Source organism: Stenella coeruleoalba, assembly GCF_951394435.1.
Source record: "Stenella coeruleoalba genome assembly, chromosome: 2".
NCBI classification, from domain to species: domain Eukaryota; kingdom Metazoa; phylum Chordata; class Mammalia; order Artiodactyla; family Delphinidae; genus Stenella; species Stenella coeruleoalba.
In genome coordinates, this window is record NC_137147.1 from 116,967,279 (window position 1) to 116,984,544 (window position 17,266).

Consider the following 17,266-nt stretch of genomic DNA (forward strand, 5'->3'; position numbering starts at 1 on the left):
AGCCACAGTTCCAGATCTGGGGTCCTAGGCTGATGGACTCCTCCTGGATCCCAGGCCAGCCCACCCAACCTCGTCCCAGAAGGCCCTTCATGTCCCTCCCTCCACGTGATCATCTGTCTCCAAGACGGTTCCAGCTTTGCGAGGGAACCTGGACCCCTCAAGCCCCAAAGGCAGCTCATCACAAGGAGAAAAAGTAATTTTAGAGAAGGAGGGGGTTTTGGTTGTTTAATTGCTTCTCCTTCTGCAGGCACTCACAACACTCAACTCGCACACACACACACAAGCGTGCGCGCGCTGCCCGCTCCCCTTTCCCTGGTAGATACACTGTAAGGGGGCAGCCACCACCAAAGTCAACCCTCCACCCCGAAAGGAACCAAAGTCCGTTCAGATAACAAACTCCAACACGTAGTCCAAAAGAAAGTAACAAAACAAAACAAAAATCCCAAACTTTACTTGCATTTAGCCATTAATAAATAATTTACAGTATGTACACGCGGTGACACTCCACACAGGTCGCAGACACGGGACACAGTGAGGGGCCCCCACTTCCAAGCAGAACGTGATCAAACACAACCAAAATAAAGTGCTTCACTTTTTACTTCCAACATAGGGACCATCTACAAACCAGCAGGGAGGGGCTGGGGCTGCGCCTCCCCCCCACCTGCCCGCCTAGCCCACGGCTTGGCAGAGAGAGGGAACCTCTCGGAGGGGGAGGCAGGGACCAGTCCGCAGCCTCCCGGGCCAGTGTATGAGAGGTCCCTGGGCAACAGCAGAGGGACGGTCGGGGACAGTGGGGCCTGCGGGGCTTCTGGGAGGATCGCCCTCCGGGACACGGCCGCGCCTTTAGGAGTGGAGCCCAGCTCGGTGCTGGTCCCCAGGGTTCTCTGAAACAGCAGCAGAGGTGGGACTGGTTCGGGGCTCCTCGGATGGGCAGCTTGGCTGACGTGAGGTGGGAAAGTCTCCTGGCTGTGTGGCCACGGGGCTTAAGAGAAAGGCCTAGAAGGAGGAGATCCTCTCAGGGATGCTAAAGGCTGAGACACCTTCCAGGCCCTGCTCCTTTCCCCAGAATGCAGACCTGGGTGGACAGGGCAGGGAGCAAGGATCTGGGGGGCAGGTGAGGAGAAAGCAGAGGATCAGGGCAGGCCAGCTGGCCCCATCCGCTGAGTCTCCAGCCCGCACCCTGCGGCCTCAGTTCCCCTGCTCACCGCCTCTTGCCACCTGCTGGGGAGGAAGGAACAGAAATCAAGGGGGTGGCTCTCTGTTTAGACATTTAGAAGCAAAGACTCGACTTCCAAAGAACAGTGGGGACCGGGGGACAGGAGGATGGGCAGTGGGGGAAGGCGCCAGAGCAGGCATTGCTCAGAGCACGTGCCGACGACATGTGTCGTCCCCCACCTGCGGGGCCTGGTAACTGGGGCCTGAGCCTGTGCCCAGCCAGGGCGCACACGGTGGTCTCTCCTTGGCTCGCAGGGAGGCCACAGGCGGGAAGGCACCAGGAGGACACAACTTTTTGGCCAAAGGGTTACGTTAGTTTTCTAAAGATGCCAAGCAGCACCCCGGGGGTGTCCTGAAGCCCAAGAAGAAAGGATGCCCGGCCCAGGGGTCCAGCCTCGAGGCTACCTCCGCCCCCCCGTCCTTGTGTGTGCGAGTGTGTACGAGTGTGTGTGCGTGGGGTGGGCGCAGGTGGCCCGGGATGCGCGTGCAGCAGTCAGCCGGGCCTGTTTCAGTGCATTGCAGGGGTGAGGGCAGGTCGACTCTGCCCACGCCCAGTGTCTCTGTTGGGGTGAGGGCTTAGGCCTGAGGGGCTCTGATTTGCACATTCACACGGCGGGGCGGGCGGAGAGGGGCAGCTCTCCCTCTGCACAGCTCTATGTCACAAACGTCACAGCACTGGTCACCACAACCTTGTCCCGGGCCCCGGGGGAGGGGAGGGGACGTCCCACGCCCCCAGCCCTTGCCAGCAGGCAGCCCAAGGCAGCGCGGAGGTGCGTGGCCGCCGGGGCTCCTGACCCCTGCAGGGACTGCGGGGCCACCGGGAGGCCACCACCGGCCCTCGTGCAGCCGCCGACCAGTTCGGTGACGCCTCGCTCTCGGTCCTAGGTGGCCTCCAGCAGCACAGGAAGCAGGGGCAGGAGTAGAAGGCTGCCGAGGAGGGGCCAGGGGGCCGGGGGCAGCCCTGCGGCGGCCGCCCGGCCCGGCGGCTCCCGAGTCCTCTCGTACAGGTGCAGCTTGTCCTTGTTGGAGTGGAGCATCTTGACGTCCTCCAGGGCGTAGTAGGCGGCCAGCGTGAAGTTCACGTCTCCTGTGGTGAGCAGGTCGAAGACGCAGGCCTGGTAGTAGAGGTCCTCCACGGGCAGCTTCTCCTTGCACTTGGCCACGGCCGTCTCGTATGGGAAGGTGTCGGGGGCTGAGGGGGCGGGGCTGGCGGCTGGTAGCCCGTGGGCGCCGGGGCTCTCGGCGCCGGCTCGGAAGGCCTGGAAGTCGATCTGCTGGTTGAGTGGGCAGCCCCTCAGGCAGAGGTAGAGGCCCTGGCTGTCCCGGTCTTCCACCGCGTTGACTACCTCCTCGGGCATGCGGACCGCGAAAGTCAGGTAGCCACCCACCTGGCGGACCACGATGGTGGTGCCGATGTACTTGGCCTGGATCTCCACGTGCTGGCCCGACACCTTCTCGGTGATCTTCAGGCTGTTGGCCCCGTGCTTGTCGCCGCCGTTCTTGGAGCCGTCGGCGAAGGCGGCAGGGAGCTCGTCCATCTCGGCCTGGTACACCTTCTGGTCCACGCACTCCTGGAAGTTCTTGAAGATGATGGTGAGCTGTGGGGCAAGGGGGCAAAGAGAGGGGGTGAGGCAGTACCAGGAACTGTGGAGGGGACAAGGCCCAGCCCCAGACTTACAATGCTCTGGACTGAGCGGAGGGATGGCAAGAGCCCCCAGGATGTCCCAGACCGCCCCTTCCCCACTGTGGTCACTGTGCAGTGCCACCTGCCCTACTCATTTAATATTTTTCTTTAAAACAATTTGCATTTTTGCTTAAAAATTTTTTTGACTTAGGGAACTTTATACTCCTCTCCTAAATAGAAAACCGGCTCATTTACTATATACAGAGAGGAAACATAACAAGAAAAGCATGGCTAATTAAAAATGAAAGGTCGTTACCCACTGGAGTAGGCTGAAGAATGGCCTCCAAGATATCAGGCGCTAATCCCTGGAACCTGTAAATGTTACCTTATATGACAAATGGGAGCTTGCAGTTGAGATTAGGTTAAGGATACATTATCCTTAACTTATTAAGGATAAGAAATTATCCTGGTGGGCCCTAAATGTAATCACACGTGTCCTCATAAGACGGAGGCAGAAGAGAAGGCAGGGTTTCCACAGAGGCAGAGACCAGAGGGTTGTGGCCACAAGTTGAAGGATGCTGGCCACCAGCAGAGGCCTGGAAGAAGCAACGAACAGACTCTCCCCTGAAGCCTCCAGAAGGACTGGTCCTGCTGACACCTTGATGCTAGCCCCTTAAGACTCATTTCAGACTTTCGCCTTCAGAGGTATGAGAATAAATTTCTATTTGTTTGAATCACTTAGTTTGTGGTACTTGTTACAGCAGCAATAGGAAACGAATATGGACCACAACCAAAGGACCATAAGCCACAGGCCGAACATAACAGCAGGTAGAAGAGACTGATGTTCAAAGAAAGAACAAGCAGGCAAAATCCATGCAGGCAGGCAGGCAGAGGTCAGCAGAGGCCACCGCAGCAGGGCTGCCCTGCGGGGTCTCCCAGCCGGGCCTTGGCAGTAGCAGGAGGAAGAGGGAGGGGAGGGAGGTGCCAGTCAGCAAAAGGGAGACGGGGGCTCCAGATTAATGGGCAGCCCTGGCCAGGGGAGCAGCGAGGCACATTTCTGCTGGAGCCTGCAGCCGGGCTGAGGGGCTGCGCTGAGCTACCGGAGAAGCAGAGGGCTAAGCGGCTCCATCAGTAACCGTCCTCCTGCAAACCACAGACACAGGCACACTTGCTGCATTTATTACTTCTGGGCCTGTGCGGCGCTGCAGGGAAGGTGACATTACCTCGGATTTATAGACAAGGAAATTCGGGTTCAGAAAGTAAAGTGACTTGCCCAAGGTCACACAGCCAGCAAGAGGCAGAGCTGGGATTAGGCTCTTGGTTTCCAGTCCCTGGGCATTTTTGGCCAAAAAGTCATAGGGTGGGAGGCCTGGGAGAAGGACAAGAGACCAACAGTCCGGGGAGTGATGTGTTTCCCCTGTCACCCTGGGTGAGACGTCTGGCTGTTCTTTCCTCCGTAACCCTAACCAGGAAGATGGGGTGGAGACATGAGTGAAACTGGGAAACTTGCCCCCGCCCTGTTCCTGCTGGACTCTCAGCCTGAAGCCAGGAAAGGAGGTGGGGCGATGGGGGCAAGATGGTGCCCAGGCATCTTGGGACCTCCCGCTAAAAGCACCCCACTCCGGCCCGGCCCCAACCTCTTCACGGCCCCCAGCCACCATTCCCAGGCCCTGTCCCCTCATCCCCGCCACCAAGCCTGGAGAAGAAGGGCCTCACCAGCTGGGGTACCACACCTCCTCATAACGTCTGTAGGCCGAAGGGGCTCTAGCAAAGGGCGGGGGGCTGCTGACGACATGTATGGTCGGCCGTGGCTGAATTCTCTGCCTGGGCACCCCAGGGGGATGTGGCAGTTGAGGGACATGAAGATGGCCTGGACAGCTCTCGGGGTTGAGGGCAATGCAGCAAAGCACTAGGGGAATTTCTGGCCGAACAGTGGGTGTATGACAAAGGCGAGGCCCCAGACTTGCTAGAAACCAAAGAGGAAACCCAAAGCAGCTCCGATGGGGAAGGGAAGGCGGGGAGAGCTGCCACAGGACCTCAGCTCAGGCAGGAGGGTCAGGGAGAGGCCGGCCAAGACAGGCGGAGGGGGAGGTGCCGGTGGGGCATGGGCCAGGGAGTGTCTGGCTGCAGTTCCGGGGTGGCTGGGGACACAGCCAGGAGGGGGAAGCCGGCAGGGAGTGGCCTTGGCTGGGGGCCCCAGGAGCAGGTGCTGAGACACCTAAGGACTGGAGAGGGGCAGCCTAGGGGCTGCAGAAAGTTCTAGGCTGAGCAAACCCACAAAGTAGCAAGAGCTGGGCTGGAGGTGTCGCCGGCTCTGTTTCACGGCTGCTCTGCGCGTCCCCTCACGCCAGTATAAAGCTCAGGGGCGACCAGGCAGGGAGTGTACGAGGGGCCCTCAGAGGGAACGCAGAGAAGACCCCAGCCCTTCTCACCCCGTTCCTGAGAGATGTAAGGATGAGAGGAAGTCTGAGAGGGGCAGGCCACAGCATGACTTTGGGGAACTCCAGGGCACCTGGGCCTTGCTGGGTCCCTTCCTCCGTCAGAAACATTAAAAACTACATTCATGACGGAGATTGGGATTGACATATACACGCTACTATATATAAAACAGATGACTAATAAGGACCTACTGTGTAGCACAGGGAACTCAATACTCTGTAACGACCTATATGGAAAAAGAATCCAAAAAAGAGTGGCTATATGTATAACTGCCTCACTTTGCTGTACACCTGAACCTAACACAACATTGCAAATCAACTATAGGCCAGCAAAACTCTTTTAAAAGAAAGACGCTGCATTTTGGGACTGCATTGGCGTAAAGATTAATAGTCTAGGTTGGATCATGTTGGCTTTTTCCTTCTGACTTTAAAAGGAAAGAAAGCCTTCTCGTGGCCCTAGAAGTCTTGGGGCCAAGGCACTGCGCCTGTGGGGCCTGACGGGTGTGCAGGGGGCATTCTGCGCGGTCTTCATGGGACACGAGGAGGGGCTGGTGCTCTGAGGTCGAGAGCCGGAGACCCTGCCAGAGGCCACAGCGGGCTACAGCGGGAGGCCCGCGTGCACAGCTCCCTGAGCCCGGGGCTCTGCTTCCCCGTCTCCTCCCTGGAGGTCACAGGCTGGTCCCGGGACGAGGCTCTTCTGCTTCGCTGTGGGATGTCCAAGGTGGCTGCAGCCCCTCCATCCTGCCCCTAGCCCCACGCATCATCGAACCCCACGAAACTGCCGCTCCTTCACTGCCCAGACCTATGAACGTGGCGACTTCACAGGGATCCACCTCCTGCTGCTTCCTGTCTCCATCCTAGGCTCCTGCCCTGATGAGGCCGCCTGCCTGCCTGCTTGCCTGCGGGGGGCCGGGAGGTGGGCCAGCCGGGGTGGTCTGGGCAGTGGGTGGTCCTGCCATGGGGGGAGGGGTGTGCAATGAGGGGCTCTGGTGTCCCTGCCTGGTGTGCAGGGCCACACAGACACTGGGGGCGGGGGAGCAGGGGGGTGGCGTTCCCAGTGCCATCGGCCTCCCTGGAACAGGAAAGGCTGGTTTCGCTCTAACCGCCATCTCTTGCGGAGACAGTCTCCTGGAAGGCTGACAGGCTGCTTGACTCTTCCTGGCACCGGTGCCAGGGACTCAACCACAAGGAACAGCATGAAGGGGGCCTGTCGAAAGCCAGGCGGCTCACTGCCCACACAGCCGCAGGCGTGGCTGCCGCTCCCGCCTCGGCTGCCCCCCTTCCCCGAGGGGCTCGCGCCCTCTCCACTGCTGGGCACAGGGCAGAGCCCGAGTGTCATCAGAACTATTCATGGAGCGCCAACTGTGTGCCAGGCCTGGGGCTGGGGGCTGTGTCCACATGAGGGGAGGAAACAGCCCAAGACCCCCGTCCTCACGGTGCTCACACTGCGGGGGTGGAAGTCACAGACTAAGCGGATGAAGGATGCCGTGTGATGGAATGGAAGTGCAACGGGGAACATGCGAGGGGGCCGCCGTGGGGGGAGGCACCGAGATCCGAGCTCCTCTCCTCCCTGAGGCTCAAAACGGGGTGCCCCCAGCGCAGCCAGAAAGAGGAAGACAGAGCAGGGGGCGGGCATGGGAGGCAGTCCCACGGGAACAGGAAGTTGAAATGTCAGCTTGGGCTGGAAACACTAGATCTCGACCCTCCACAAGAACAGAGGGCTAGGCAGGGTTGGACAGTGAGAATACCGGGCTCCTGGGCAAAGCACCACGGCTGAGGGGATGGGAAATCACAGAAGCCCAGGTTCCACCACCTCGGGGATAAGAGCCCACACTCTGCCTGGCTCTGCTGCTGCCCCTCCCGTCCTGTCCTTCGGGGCCAAGCTCAGGGCAAGGGCAAGTAGGAGGCCTTCCCCGGTGCTCTGTGCAGAGCCAGTGCCCCGCCCCAAGACCCTCAGCATCCTGCTGCCCCACCCAGCACCCATCACCAGCATCCTGTGGCTATCTTTGTGCTCCACTATTAGCCTGGGAGCTGCTGAGACGGAGGCGTCGCCGAGCACAGAGGCTGGCACAGAAGAGCTGTTTGGTCGATGTTTTCTGAATCAGCGAAGGAACACACACACCTGAGTAATGGAGGCCCAAGAGAACAGGCAGAGGCAGGCCGAGGGCACTGGGGAACCAGCCACCCATGTCTCTCACCCGGGTACCATGAGACCCCAGTCGGCCCTGAGGCCTGAAGCTGGCTTGGCCACAGACACGGACTCACTGCCCGGCCTCCAGCAGAGCCTTGTGCTGCCTCCTGGCCGATGGGGAGATAAGAGAAGGCTGCTAAAACTCTTCACCTGCTGGGAAGATCAAGGTGGCCCTAGGTCACCGCGGAAATGGGTTGGCTTGATCAAGGGGCTCTGCTGCAGAGCCCCAGACCCTTCTGGAAGCTTCATGCTGGGACAGGAAGGGAGGCGCTCCCATGCCTACTTGGGCAGTTCTGCTGGCCAGTGCCCAGCAGTGAGCCTGAAACAGAGTGAGCATTTGAAAAATGTGGGCTAAGTGAATGAATGGAATACAAGAACAAATGAACGAATAAGCCGTTTGGTTTGTGGACGGCCCCGCTGAGCTCAGGGTCCCACTGTGTGCCAATAGAGAGCTGAGGGTGGTATCCAGGGGTCCGAAGCCCAGGCACCTCACCCCGGCCTGCAGGACCCACTAGTATGTGACCCAAAGGCTCCTTCTCTAGCTTTCACCCCCAGTCAAAGGGGCCAGCAAGCCCCCCTTGCTGGTCACTAACCACAACTCCTCCCAGGTCTGTTGTCACATCTGACGCTTACACCACCCTTGTCAGGAGGGGTAGGCCTCCTGAGGTCCACAGCCCCCTCACGCCCTCAGACCTCCTGTGTGCCCCCCTGCCAGCTGGGGACAGGGAGGCGGGGTCCCCCTTGCACAGTGTGTTTGCTGCTGAATTTGGAAGCCGCGGCCTCAGGCTCCAGACATTCATTTATCTTGGCTCTAGGGAGGGAGGCGGGTAGGTGAAGGCGGTCGCTGCACAGAAGGCGGCCGGCACCTTGATTCAGGCCCCCCCTTAGTCTGTGGAGGGCTGAGAGGGGGGAGGGGGAGGAGGGAGCCCTGGCCGCAATTTGCTGCCCACTGGGCTTCATGGCCTGCTGCCAAAGGCCTGTCAGAGCATCCATGGGGCTAAGGCCTGCTTGTTTCCTACCCAGCAGCTGGTCCCAGGAAGAGACCCCTGTGGGCATGCAAGGGCCACCGGAGCAGAGGGAGGTGGCAGGAATTTTCCTGGCTGCCAGGTCACCTCAGTGTCCTCCTCTGGGGCATGGAGGGACGAGAAGGAACAGAAACGCCCTTGTGGGCCAGCCCGGCACTACCCCACACACTGCCTTGCAACGTGCTCTTCCTGGGAAAACAGACCCGCTGCCAAACTGGAAACTCCAGGGGCTCTGGTGGCCCAGGCCCCGGGGAGGTAGAGTTGTCCCCACGGCCTGGACTCTAATCGTCCACCAGCCTCCTGGACCTGAGACCACGTTCTCCGGCCGAGTCTGAATGTGAGGTCACGGGAGACCCTCCTGGAAAAATGCGAGGGAGAATCTGGAGTGGACAGGAATGTCCCATTGCCTGGGCCACGGGCCACGTCATGGCTGCCTCTGGCTGTGGCTCTGTGAGTAGGACTTGAGTCCTGCCACCCAGACACTGAAGCCTCCTTGGGTCAGAAGATGACTGGCTCTCGGTGGCCTCCGGGGCTCCAGATGGGAACCTCCTCTCCTGGCAGTGAGAACACGCTGGGCTCTGGAGTCCCCTGGCTCCGGTGAAATCCCAGCTTGGTTCCCAGCCGAATGCACTTTGGGTGGGGAGGCCACTTTCCCTCTTACAGCCTCAGGTTCCGGAGCTGCCCTGGACAGACAGGCTGCATGGGTGGCCCTGGGCGTGCTCAGTGGGCTGATGCCCTGTCCTTACTTGTTCCATCTTCCCTGTGCCCAGACACCACGGCCCTCTCTGCTCTGAGGCTGCAGGCTTACTGTGTCGGTGTGGGACAGAGACAAAGGGCAGGATGGTACCCTGCAGCCCCGACTGGCACCAGCAGCATCCAGCAGCCGTGGCCTCCAACCGGCGTCCTCAACGCCCTCCATGCCCCAGAATCACTGGGGGTTTTAAAAAAAGAACACATCTGACCCCCACCCAGAGATGTGGTGTCAGAGCGGCCTGGGGGGTCCAGAACCATTATCTTCTAAAATCCGCTCGGTTCGTAAACGTACAGCCACAATAAGAACCGCTGGGCAGGACCGTCACCTCCAGGAGGCTGTTGGGTCCGCTTGTCTGGGGCGGGGTTTGACTCCCACTGGACAGTAAGCTCCGCGATGATAACGACAGAAACATACCTGCATATCGGCTCCCCTCTATTGGGATTTGACACTGGAGTTCTAAGAAAATATAGTTTGGGGCAAGAAAAGACTATCCCAGAAGTTTGAATGCTCTGGGAGTGTTTTTAAACTTTCTGGACCATTGACCCTAGTAAGAAATCCATCTTACTTACAGCTAGACCCAATGTGCACGCACGTGAACAAACGCACACAACAGAAACTAAGTTTCCTAAACGTTTACTCTTGCACTGGGAAAGCATTCACAAACTGCCTTAATATAGGCTAGGTTTGGCTATCCTGTTCTACCCTGCGCCCCGCAACCCAGACCCACCCCCAAACTATGCCTGTGTGCTAGCTTCTGGCGCCAGAAGGCTGATTTCAAAGACCCCTAGTGGACGGTGTACAGCAGCAGTTTCGGAAACACCGCACTCTGGGCAAAGGGCAGAGGTGGCTCCAGGGTAGTTCACCTGACGACAAAGAACGTGCAGGACATTCCTTCCTAAATAATTTGCTCAGTTACCGACGAGAGGAACATGGCGGGTCAGGGGGCGTCTGGGTCGGGGGGAGGAAAGTCCGGGCCCTCCTGACGGCAGGGCCTGGTGCCGTGACCCGCCTCACCACCCCCGGCCCCCCTCCCCCGTACCTTGCTGGTGGCGGTGGCGGCTGAGCCAGGCAGCACCGGTGTGTTGGTGACCTGCACGTTTAGGTAATTATTGTCGATGAGCGGCCAGGCGCCCTGCACCTTGCAGGTCTGGAAACGGTCTGTGAAAGTCCGGAGGTGCGGGTCCCCGAAGAGGCCGCAGTGCGTGTAGTTGGGGGCGGCCGCGCGATTGTGGAAGCTCTTCTCGTAGTGGCAGATCTCGGGGCTGTCCGAGCGTTCCTGGCTGTCCCCCGGTGGCGGCGGCAGCGTGCGTAGGTGCGGCTGCGACGTGGGGCCATCCTTGGAGCAGTTGTGCTGGCTCATGAGGTCCTCGATGCCATGGACGGCAGAGTGGTAGGCCAGGTCCCCCCGGCAGGTGCGGGCTGTGCGCCGCGTGCACAGGGCGTAGGTGCGCAGCGCCGCGCAGAACTCGGGGGCGTCGTCCGGGGCCGGCGCGTGGCTGCCCGCCGTGGCGCTCCAGAACTCAGAGTTGCACTTGAGGATCTTGCACGAGGAGATGGCTGCGGATACAGGAAGGGAGGCGCCGTCACGTTGGGAGTGGTGAACCCAGGCCTCCTCCACCCCCGTGGGCCAGGGCTGTGGGGCACGTGCAAGGGACAAAGGACGCCTCATCTCAGGCGTTGGAAGAGTCCCTGCAGGCGCGGAACCTGCCTTTCCCACTTTCCCGATTCTTCTGCGCAGCCATAATGACCCTGAGTGGCTAGGCCTGCGGACCTGCAGGCTGAAAGGCCTGGCGGAGGACTACCGGCGCCCCCCCCCCCGCCCCCCCCAACCGCCGCAAGCTCTCCGCCCACCCTTGGGCCTTTGGCGTCTGTTGACACTTTCACAACTACCGCCAAGAATTTCGGCACAGCAAAAGAAATCTGGCAGGGAATTAAGCCCCACTATTCAGTATGCGTTCTGATCTCTGCCACTGTGTGACCTTGTACAAATCACTTAACTTCTCTGTGCCTCATTTTACTTATCTAGAAAATGGGGTAATATAGTATCCACCCTATGAGGTTGCTGAAAGTGTTAAAGGACTTACCCCGGCACCGGGCACAGAGCAGAAGCTCAATGAACGTTGGCTAGTGTGATCATTATATTAGCCCTGGTCACAGAGGGCCTGGTTCTGTCACTTCGTCTGCAGATGAAAGGCAGCTTCCCTCTTGGTCTCCGGAGCTCCACCCCCCATTATTCTGCTCAGGAGAGCAAGCTGGGAGGCAACTGAGTGGCAACCTTGGATCGGCTCTAATTCATGCTTTTTTTTTTTTTTTTTTTAAGGTCACTTTAAGCGTTGAGACCTTAGTGATAATTAGCTACAGATAATTATCATGCCTGAGAACTGTGACCTCAACACACCTGCATCTTGTACCTAGACACATGGAATCCGCCCTTTCCCGGCCTCCTGGATTCCTCTGCACGGCCCATAGTGACCAGAAGTGGCAGCAGGAGGGACGTTTCTAAACAGGCTTCCAGGTGCAAAGGGGCCGGCAGACCAGCTGCGAGGTGCAGCTTTCGGTGTCTCAGCCCAATCAACAGAGGGGAAGGAGGCGCTTGCTCCAGCCACTCCTGGCTCGGCCACTCATCTGGCTCTTAACCTTGGAAAAGTCAGTTTACTTCTCTGTTGCTGGCTTTTTACCTATAAAATCAAGTTGTGCCTGAAAGCAGGGACAGAAGTATATGAGGGCAGGCTAGCAAAAGAACCATCCAGGCAGCTGCCCTGTGTGGCCCTGGTCTGTGCTGCCAGGCCCCGTACCTGGATGCCTGGGCCACCGAGCTCAGGGAGCTCTCCCACCTCTGCAGGTGCGGGCGCCGTTCTCCTGGAGCTGGTGTGACTTGCCCCAAGTATATCTGGTAAACACGGTGCTTGTCCTAAAATTCAGGCTTTTCCCCTAACTTGACCTGTATTTGTCACACCTCTGGTAAACAAGGTCATTTCAGGAGGTATCTGGGTGAGCATTTTTCTTTTCACTTGAGAAGTCACATATTTAAGTATGTATTAGGAAAAATAAAACAGATTTGATAGAAGAGCTACAGATTTCCCATTTTAAGTGGAAGCAGCATGCTGACCTAGAGAAGCAGACCTGGTAAACGATAGGGGGTGACCGCTGTGAAGAGGTGCCCGTCCAGGGAGACCCCCTGTGTGGTCGCCCTCCCAGAGCCATGTTCCTGGCCCAGGTCTCCTTTGAAAGGCGGCTAGAAGATTCTCCGGCCCCGTCATCTTCATGATTTCCCAACCTGTAGAAGATGCCCAAGGGCCTAACATCCCTGTGGGCGGCAAATGCTACTGTGCCCTGAGTGGGAGACGGTAAAGGGGGCCTCGAGGTGGGGGTGTGTGTGGAAAGGATGCCGTGGAGAACGAGCAGTGTGGAGGAACACAGGTCAGGGGAACTGGCCGCTGCAGCTGCCAACCGTCCACCTCTGGTCTGCGGCCTCCCCGTAATGCCCACTCCGGTAGCCTCGGTGATTACAGGTGAGCTGACCTGCCATTCTGCTTTCTCAGAATTCTGGAGGTAGGCATCTCAGGGGCAACTACCCCAAAGGGACTCGGGCCTCATGCTGAGTGGCAGCTACCTTGGCTCTGCCCACTGCCCACTGGCCCACCAGCCCTGGGTCCCCCTCTGGCCTTCACCTTGCCCAAAAGACAGAAAAGACAGTGCCCGTCCCTTTACAGCCAGACCACTGCAGCACACGCAGGGCTGTGCTGGCCTCAGCTCTCCACCAGAGCCAAGCTGGGGTGGCACAGACTGAAGTCCCAGCTAACTGACTCTGTTCCAGGCTCAGTGGCCTGGGCCCTGCAGGCCTCACCTCATTCAGGGCCCCGGGCAGCCTCACAGGTGGGCACTACAGCATCCCCGCCTCCCAGAGAGCAGAGCCAGGCTCAGCGAGACGGACTGAGGTTCCACTGTGAGGAGGAAGCAGGATGTGAATCGAGCCCCTCAGACCTGAGAGCCCAGGCCCTTGGCGATGCCAAGACCTCGGACAACCTTGGTGCATTCACGATTCCCTCCACCGGCCGCTGGGTGGTTCAAAGGCACACTCCGCCACAGGTGGGCTACAGCCTCTCCCTGAGGACCCCTCCCGCGACGCTGAGAGACTGCCACCCGCCAGGAGGCCCATGGTCCACACGCTCCGCGGCGTTGCCTCCACAGACTGGTTTCCAGGGCCTGTTTCTCAGGGTGCAGCCAGGGGTGGGCAGGGGCTTGAAGGCTGGGGTCGGGATGCTGCCCAGGGCAGGGCCAACCTGCACACAGCGTGGGACGCGTTGGGGGTGTCCCATTCCCGACCCCTGTCATGCGTGGCTCTATTCCCCCCAAACGGGCGACGGGGGGGTCTGCTGTCTGCACAGCCTTGACACCTGGGCTCAGAGCAGTGTCTCAGCTAAAGAGCTCTCTGGTGTGTCTGGAATGCATGACCGAAATCCCACTCCGGTGCCCTCAGAGAGAGTCCCCGAAGTGCCCTGGGGTCATCGAGTGGATCTGTTCAGAGCCGCGCTCCTCGAATGGGCCCACCAACCACCGGGCTCTGCCTCCGCCGGGCCCAGTGGGCCTGAGGTCTGCACCGCTGTCAGGTGCTCTGGGGGTCATTTTCTCTTCAACAGCCCGTCACAGAGGGGCCAAGTTGCCCGTCACCCCCCCGGCTCCCCCGCAGGTCTGGAATGTGTGAACGGGGCATCTTCTCGGGGGGTGGGGGGCGGGGGGGCTGCAGGCAGAGAGGGCAGTGAGGAGACCGGCCTCCCGAGGAGCAAGCCCAGCTGCGACCCAGCTGCCAACACTGAGCAGCCCGGGGCACTCAGGCTGTCAGCGCTCGGAGACAAGGCCTTTCATCTCTCTGTTCACCGTGGCTCCGCCCCTTGCTCCCCCCGCCCCCTCCTGAGCCACAGGTAGCAACCGGCCACCCCCTGAGGGCGCATGGCAGCTCCGCCCACCACCCGCAGGCGGCGACAGGGGTTGCTCTCCCGCTGCCCTCGCACCCAGGGCCTCCCTCCAGCCTCCATCCCGGCGGGGCGGTGGCGGTAGAGGGGCTGAGCTTGAAGTCCTGCCAATCCCATTTCTCAACCCTCTGGAGAACATTCTCGATGCGATCGTCCAGGGCTGGGCCAAAAGTGGGGAAGTCTGAAGGCGACGCTGGTCGCGTGGGATGGCGGGCAGAGTGTGCGCCGGAGGGAGGGTGTCTGGCCCAAAGTCCCACTCTGTCCCCTACGAGTAGTTGTGGGAATTGGACTTGACCTCAGTTTCCTTAGCTGTGAAGTGGAGGTAACACCCACCTCAGAAGCTGCTGAGGACTGAGATGTACTTGGCATGCCTGGGACCCAGTGGGCACTCAACAAATAAGGTCCCCGACAAAGGTCTCAGAGGGGGACAGATACAACCCCCCTGTGAGGTCGGAGGTTAAGTCACCAGGCAGGGGACGGAAGGGCATTGGATGGGAGCCAGCCCCTCCCTCTGCCTCTTCCCTAGCGAATCCCAGGGACTGCTCCCAGCCCTCTACCCTCCTCCTCGGGTTAGGGCCCTGGCTGGCGCTCCGACTGCCCTTCTGCCTTGACTCAGATCAGCTGGGTCTGGCCAGCTCTTCCTGCCCACTGCCCACTCACACCCAAAGGCCCAGCCCCAAAGCCCACCTGGATCAGTCCAGGACCATGATGCCTGGGCCCACATTTCCCTGATGTCCTGGGTTTCCCCAGCTGTCCCGAACCCTTGGGCCTTGCACATCTTCCTAAGGGTCTAAGAGGAACCCCAGGCGCTCCCATCATAAGGGAGAAGCTTCAGATCAGGGTGGGGGAATGGTGTATAAGAGGCCACTGAGAGTAACGAGAGCTGGGACCAGAATTGGGGGATATCCCCTCTGCCCTCTCTCCAGGTGGTAACGCAGCTCTCCCAGGCCTGTCTGCCATCATTTCCTGGGGGCCTTAGGGAAGGGTGCCAGGGATGCCAGGGCTGGACAGTCCCCACGGGTGGCGAGCCAAGGGGCCCTAACCCCCATGGAGTCATCCTGCCGCCCTGTGTTCCACTCCAGTAAATCATAGACTGAAGGCTCCCCAACCCAGGTCAGGGACCTGAATGTAACCTGGCCCAGCATCAAAAGGAAAAGCTCTGGACTGTGGCGTCACCTGCCAAAGAGACCCCAGAGGGGCTGATTTTTATGTGCTGTATCTTAAAAAAAAAAAGGCAGACAGACCTGAATTCCAGGCAGTAAACCTTGGGCTTTTCTGATGTGAGTGTTCAAGGAAGAAGGAAGGAGAGGAAAGTCCGAGAGTTTGAAACATCTTACTGCAACTCGTATGAGTGGGAAGAGGTAGCAAGCTTTTCTGAGCGCGGCTTCTTTGGTGCTTTCAGTGCGACAGAAGGCGGCCTGCTGCCCTGTTCCTGCCTGGCGCCTGCAGACGGCCACCTCGCCACGGTGCCACGGCAGCCCATGTGCGCACGGCCAGGTGATTAAAGTTCTCCTGAGCTCCTATTTCCATCTCAGACGCTGCGTCCTCAGGCACCGGGGGCTCTCAAAGGGCCCCTCCTGACCCTTGGTACCTGGAGCTCCACCTCAGACACCCAGGAAAATGCAAAGACCCTTGCACAGACTTCATGCTCCTCGGAAGCCTATTAGGCACGTTTGGATTTGACTCAAGTCTCTTGAGACGTAGAACTTCTGGGATTAGCTACTAGGGAACAAACAGAAGAGAATGCAGAGGCTGCAAAGACAGTGGCCAGCCAGACTCACCCCCAGGAATCCCGATTCCCTCTGGCGCCCCGTGATGCCGGACACTTGGCTCAAAAGGTGGGGTGCAGGCTGGGACCCTGGGCAACCACTGGACCCGCTCGCTCCCAACTTGTGCGGTTAGGGCCAGGCCTCCCACGTCTCTGTGCAATTGACTTTGTTAAGATCACTTTATCTAATGATCACTTGGCGACCAAACTCCATGTGGGCTTCCCGAGGCGCACCATGGAATTTTAGAACCTGGGGCCTGAGGGATGCCACAGGTCACCAGTTTGTACCTCCAGCCAGCCCCCATGGCAGGAAATCTGCCTGCAGCATCCCTGCCCGGTGGGCGTCCGGCTTCCACTGCCATTGGGACTCTGCTGGGCAGGGCTGGCCCCTCCTGCTCTGGACAGCTCCAGCTGTGGACCCACAACTGCCCCCCAGGGAGATCCGTGGGGCTTTGGCCCTTCTCTAGAGCCACACAGAAAAGGCTCAAATGTAACCCTGCAAATACTGGAGATGGCCCCTTGGCTTCCCTGTGTCACCTTCTTTGGTCTCACCCTCTGGCCACTCCTCTCTGTGGGGCTCACTGAACTGTCAACCATCGACGCCCCAGCTAGGGTGCCACCTCCTCCCTGAAAATCCCGAGAATCCTCTGACTCCCACACTCTACGCTCAAAGCATCTGTGCTCCGGCACCCCACATCTGTAACCTTTCACTTCTGCAGGAGGTGGGCTCCAGACTGCCTTCCTCATGGTCTGAGATGCAGCAGAGAGAAATCACAGCCACACACGGCTTGTCTGACTTAATTCTCTTCCTTTAAATAGCAACCCAGCTCCTCTCCGAGCAGAAAGACGGGGGGAGGGGGTGGGCAGCGGCAGCCAGGAGCTGGAAGCTGCAGCTGTACCAACCCAGGCAGGATGAAAATATTTATGCACCAGCGCGGCATTAGCCGCTTTCAGAGACCTCCTTTGAACTGTTAATCAAGCCCAATCTTTCAGAATAATAGCCTGATTATTACCGGCTTGTTTGCATAACAAAGAAGCCCAATAAAACTTATTTTGCTGAGCGCCACGGGGTGTGAAGGCTCGGCCCTGAGAAAGGAGTCTTAGGAATGCAGGAGCCGTTCCTCAGCCCGAACCCAGGAATAAAGACAATGCAATTTGCCACCAAGAAAAGCCCAATAGACCAATAAATTACCCTCGTGCAAAGGGATTAGATCAGGTTTCAGTTGCCGTGTAGGAGGGGTGGGGTGAGCCGGGAGAGAGAAAAACCTGCCTCTTCTT

At 59.2% G+C, this 17,266-nt stretch overlaps 1 protein-coding gene across 1 annotated transcript in view; it reads right to left on the reverse strand.

Moving 5' to 3' along the window:
* Nucleotides 1-447: 447 nt before the first annotated feature.
* Nucleotides 448-17,266, reverse strand: part of RGMA (repulsive guidance molecule BMP co-receptor a) — a 44,582-nt gene continuing 27,763 nt past the window's right edge. Inside the window, exons 3-4 of the mRNA XM_079910180.1 lie at nt 10,287-10,804; nt 448-2,813 (exon numbers count right to left, since the gene is read on the reverse strand). Of these exons, the coding sequence (XP_079766306.1) occupies nt 2,097-2,813; nt 10,287-10,804 (1,235 nt within the window). The 3' untranslated portion in view covers nt 448-2,096. The remainder of the gene's footprint in view (nt 2,814-10,286; nt 10,805-17,266) is intronic.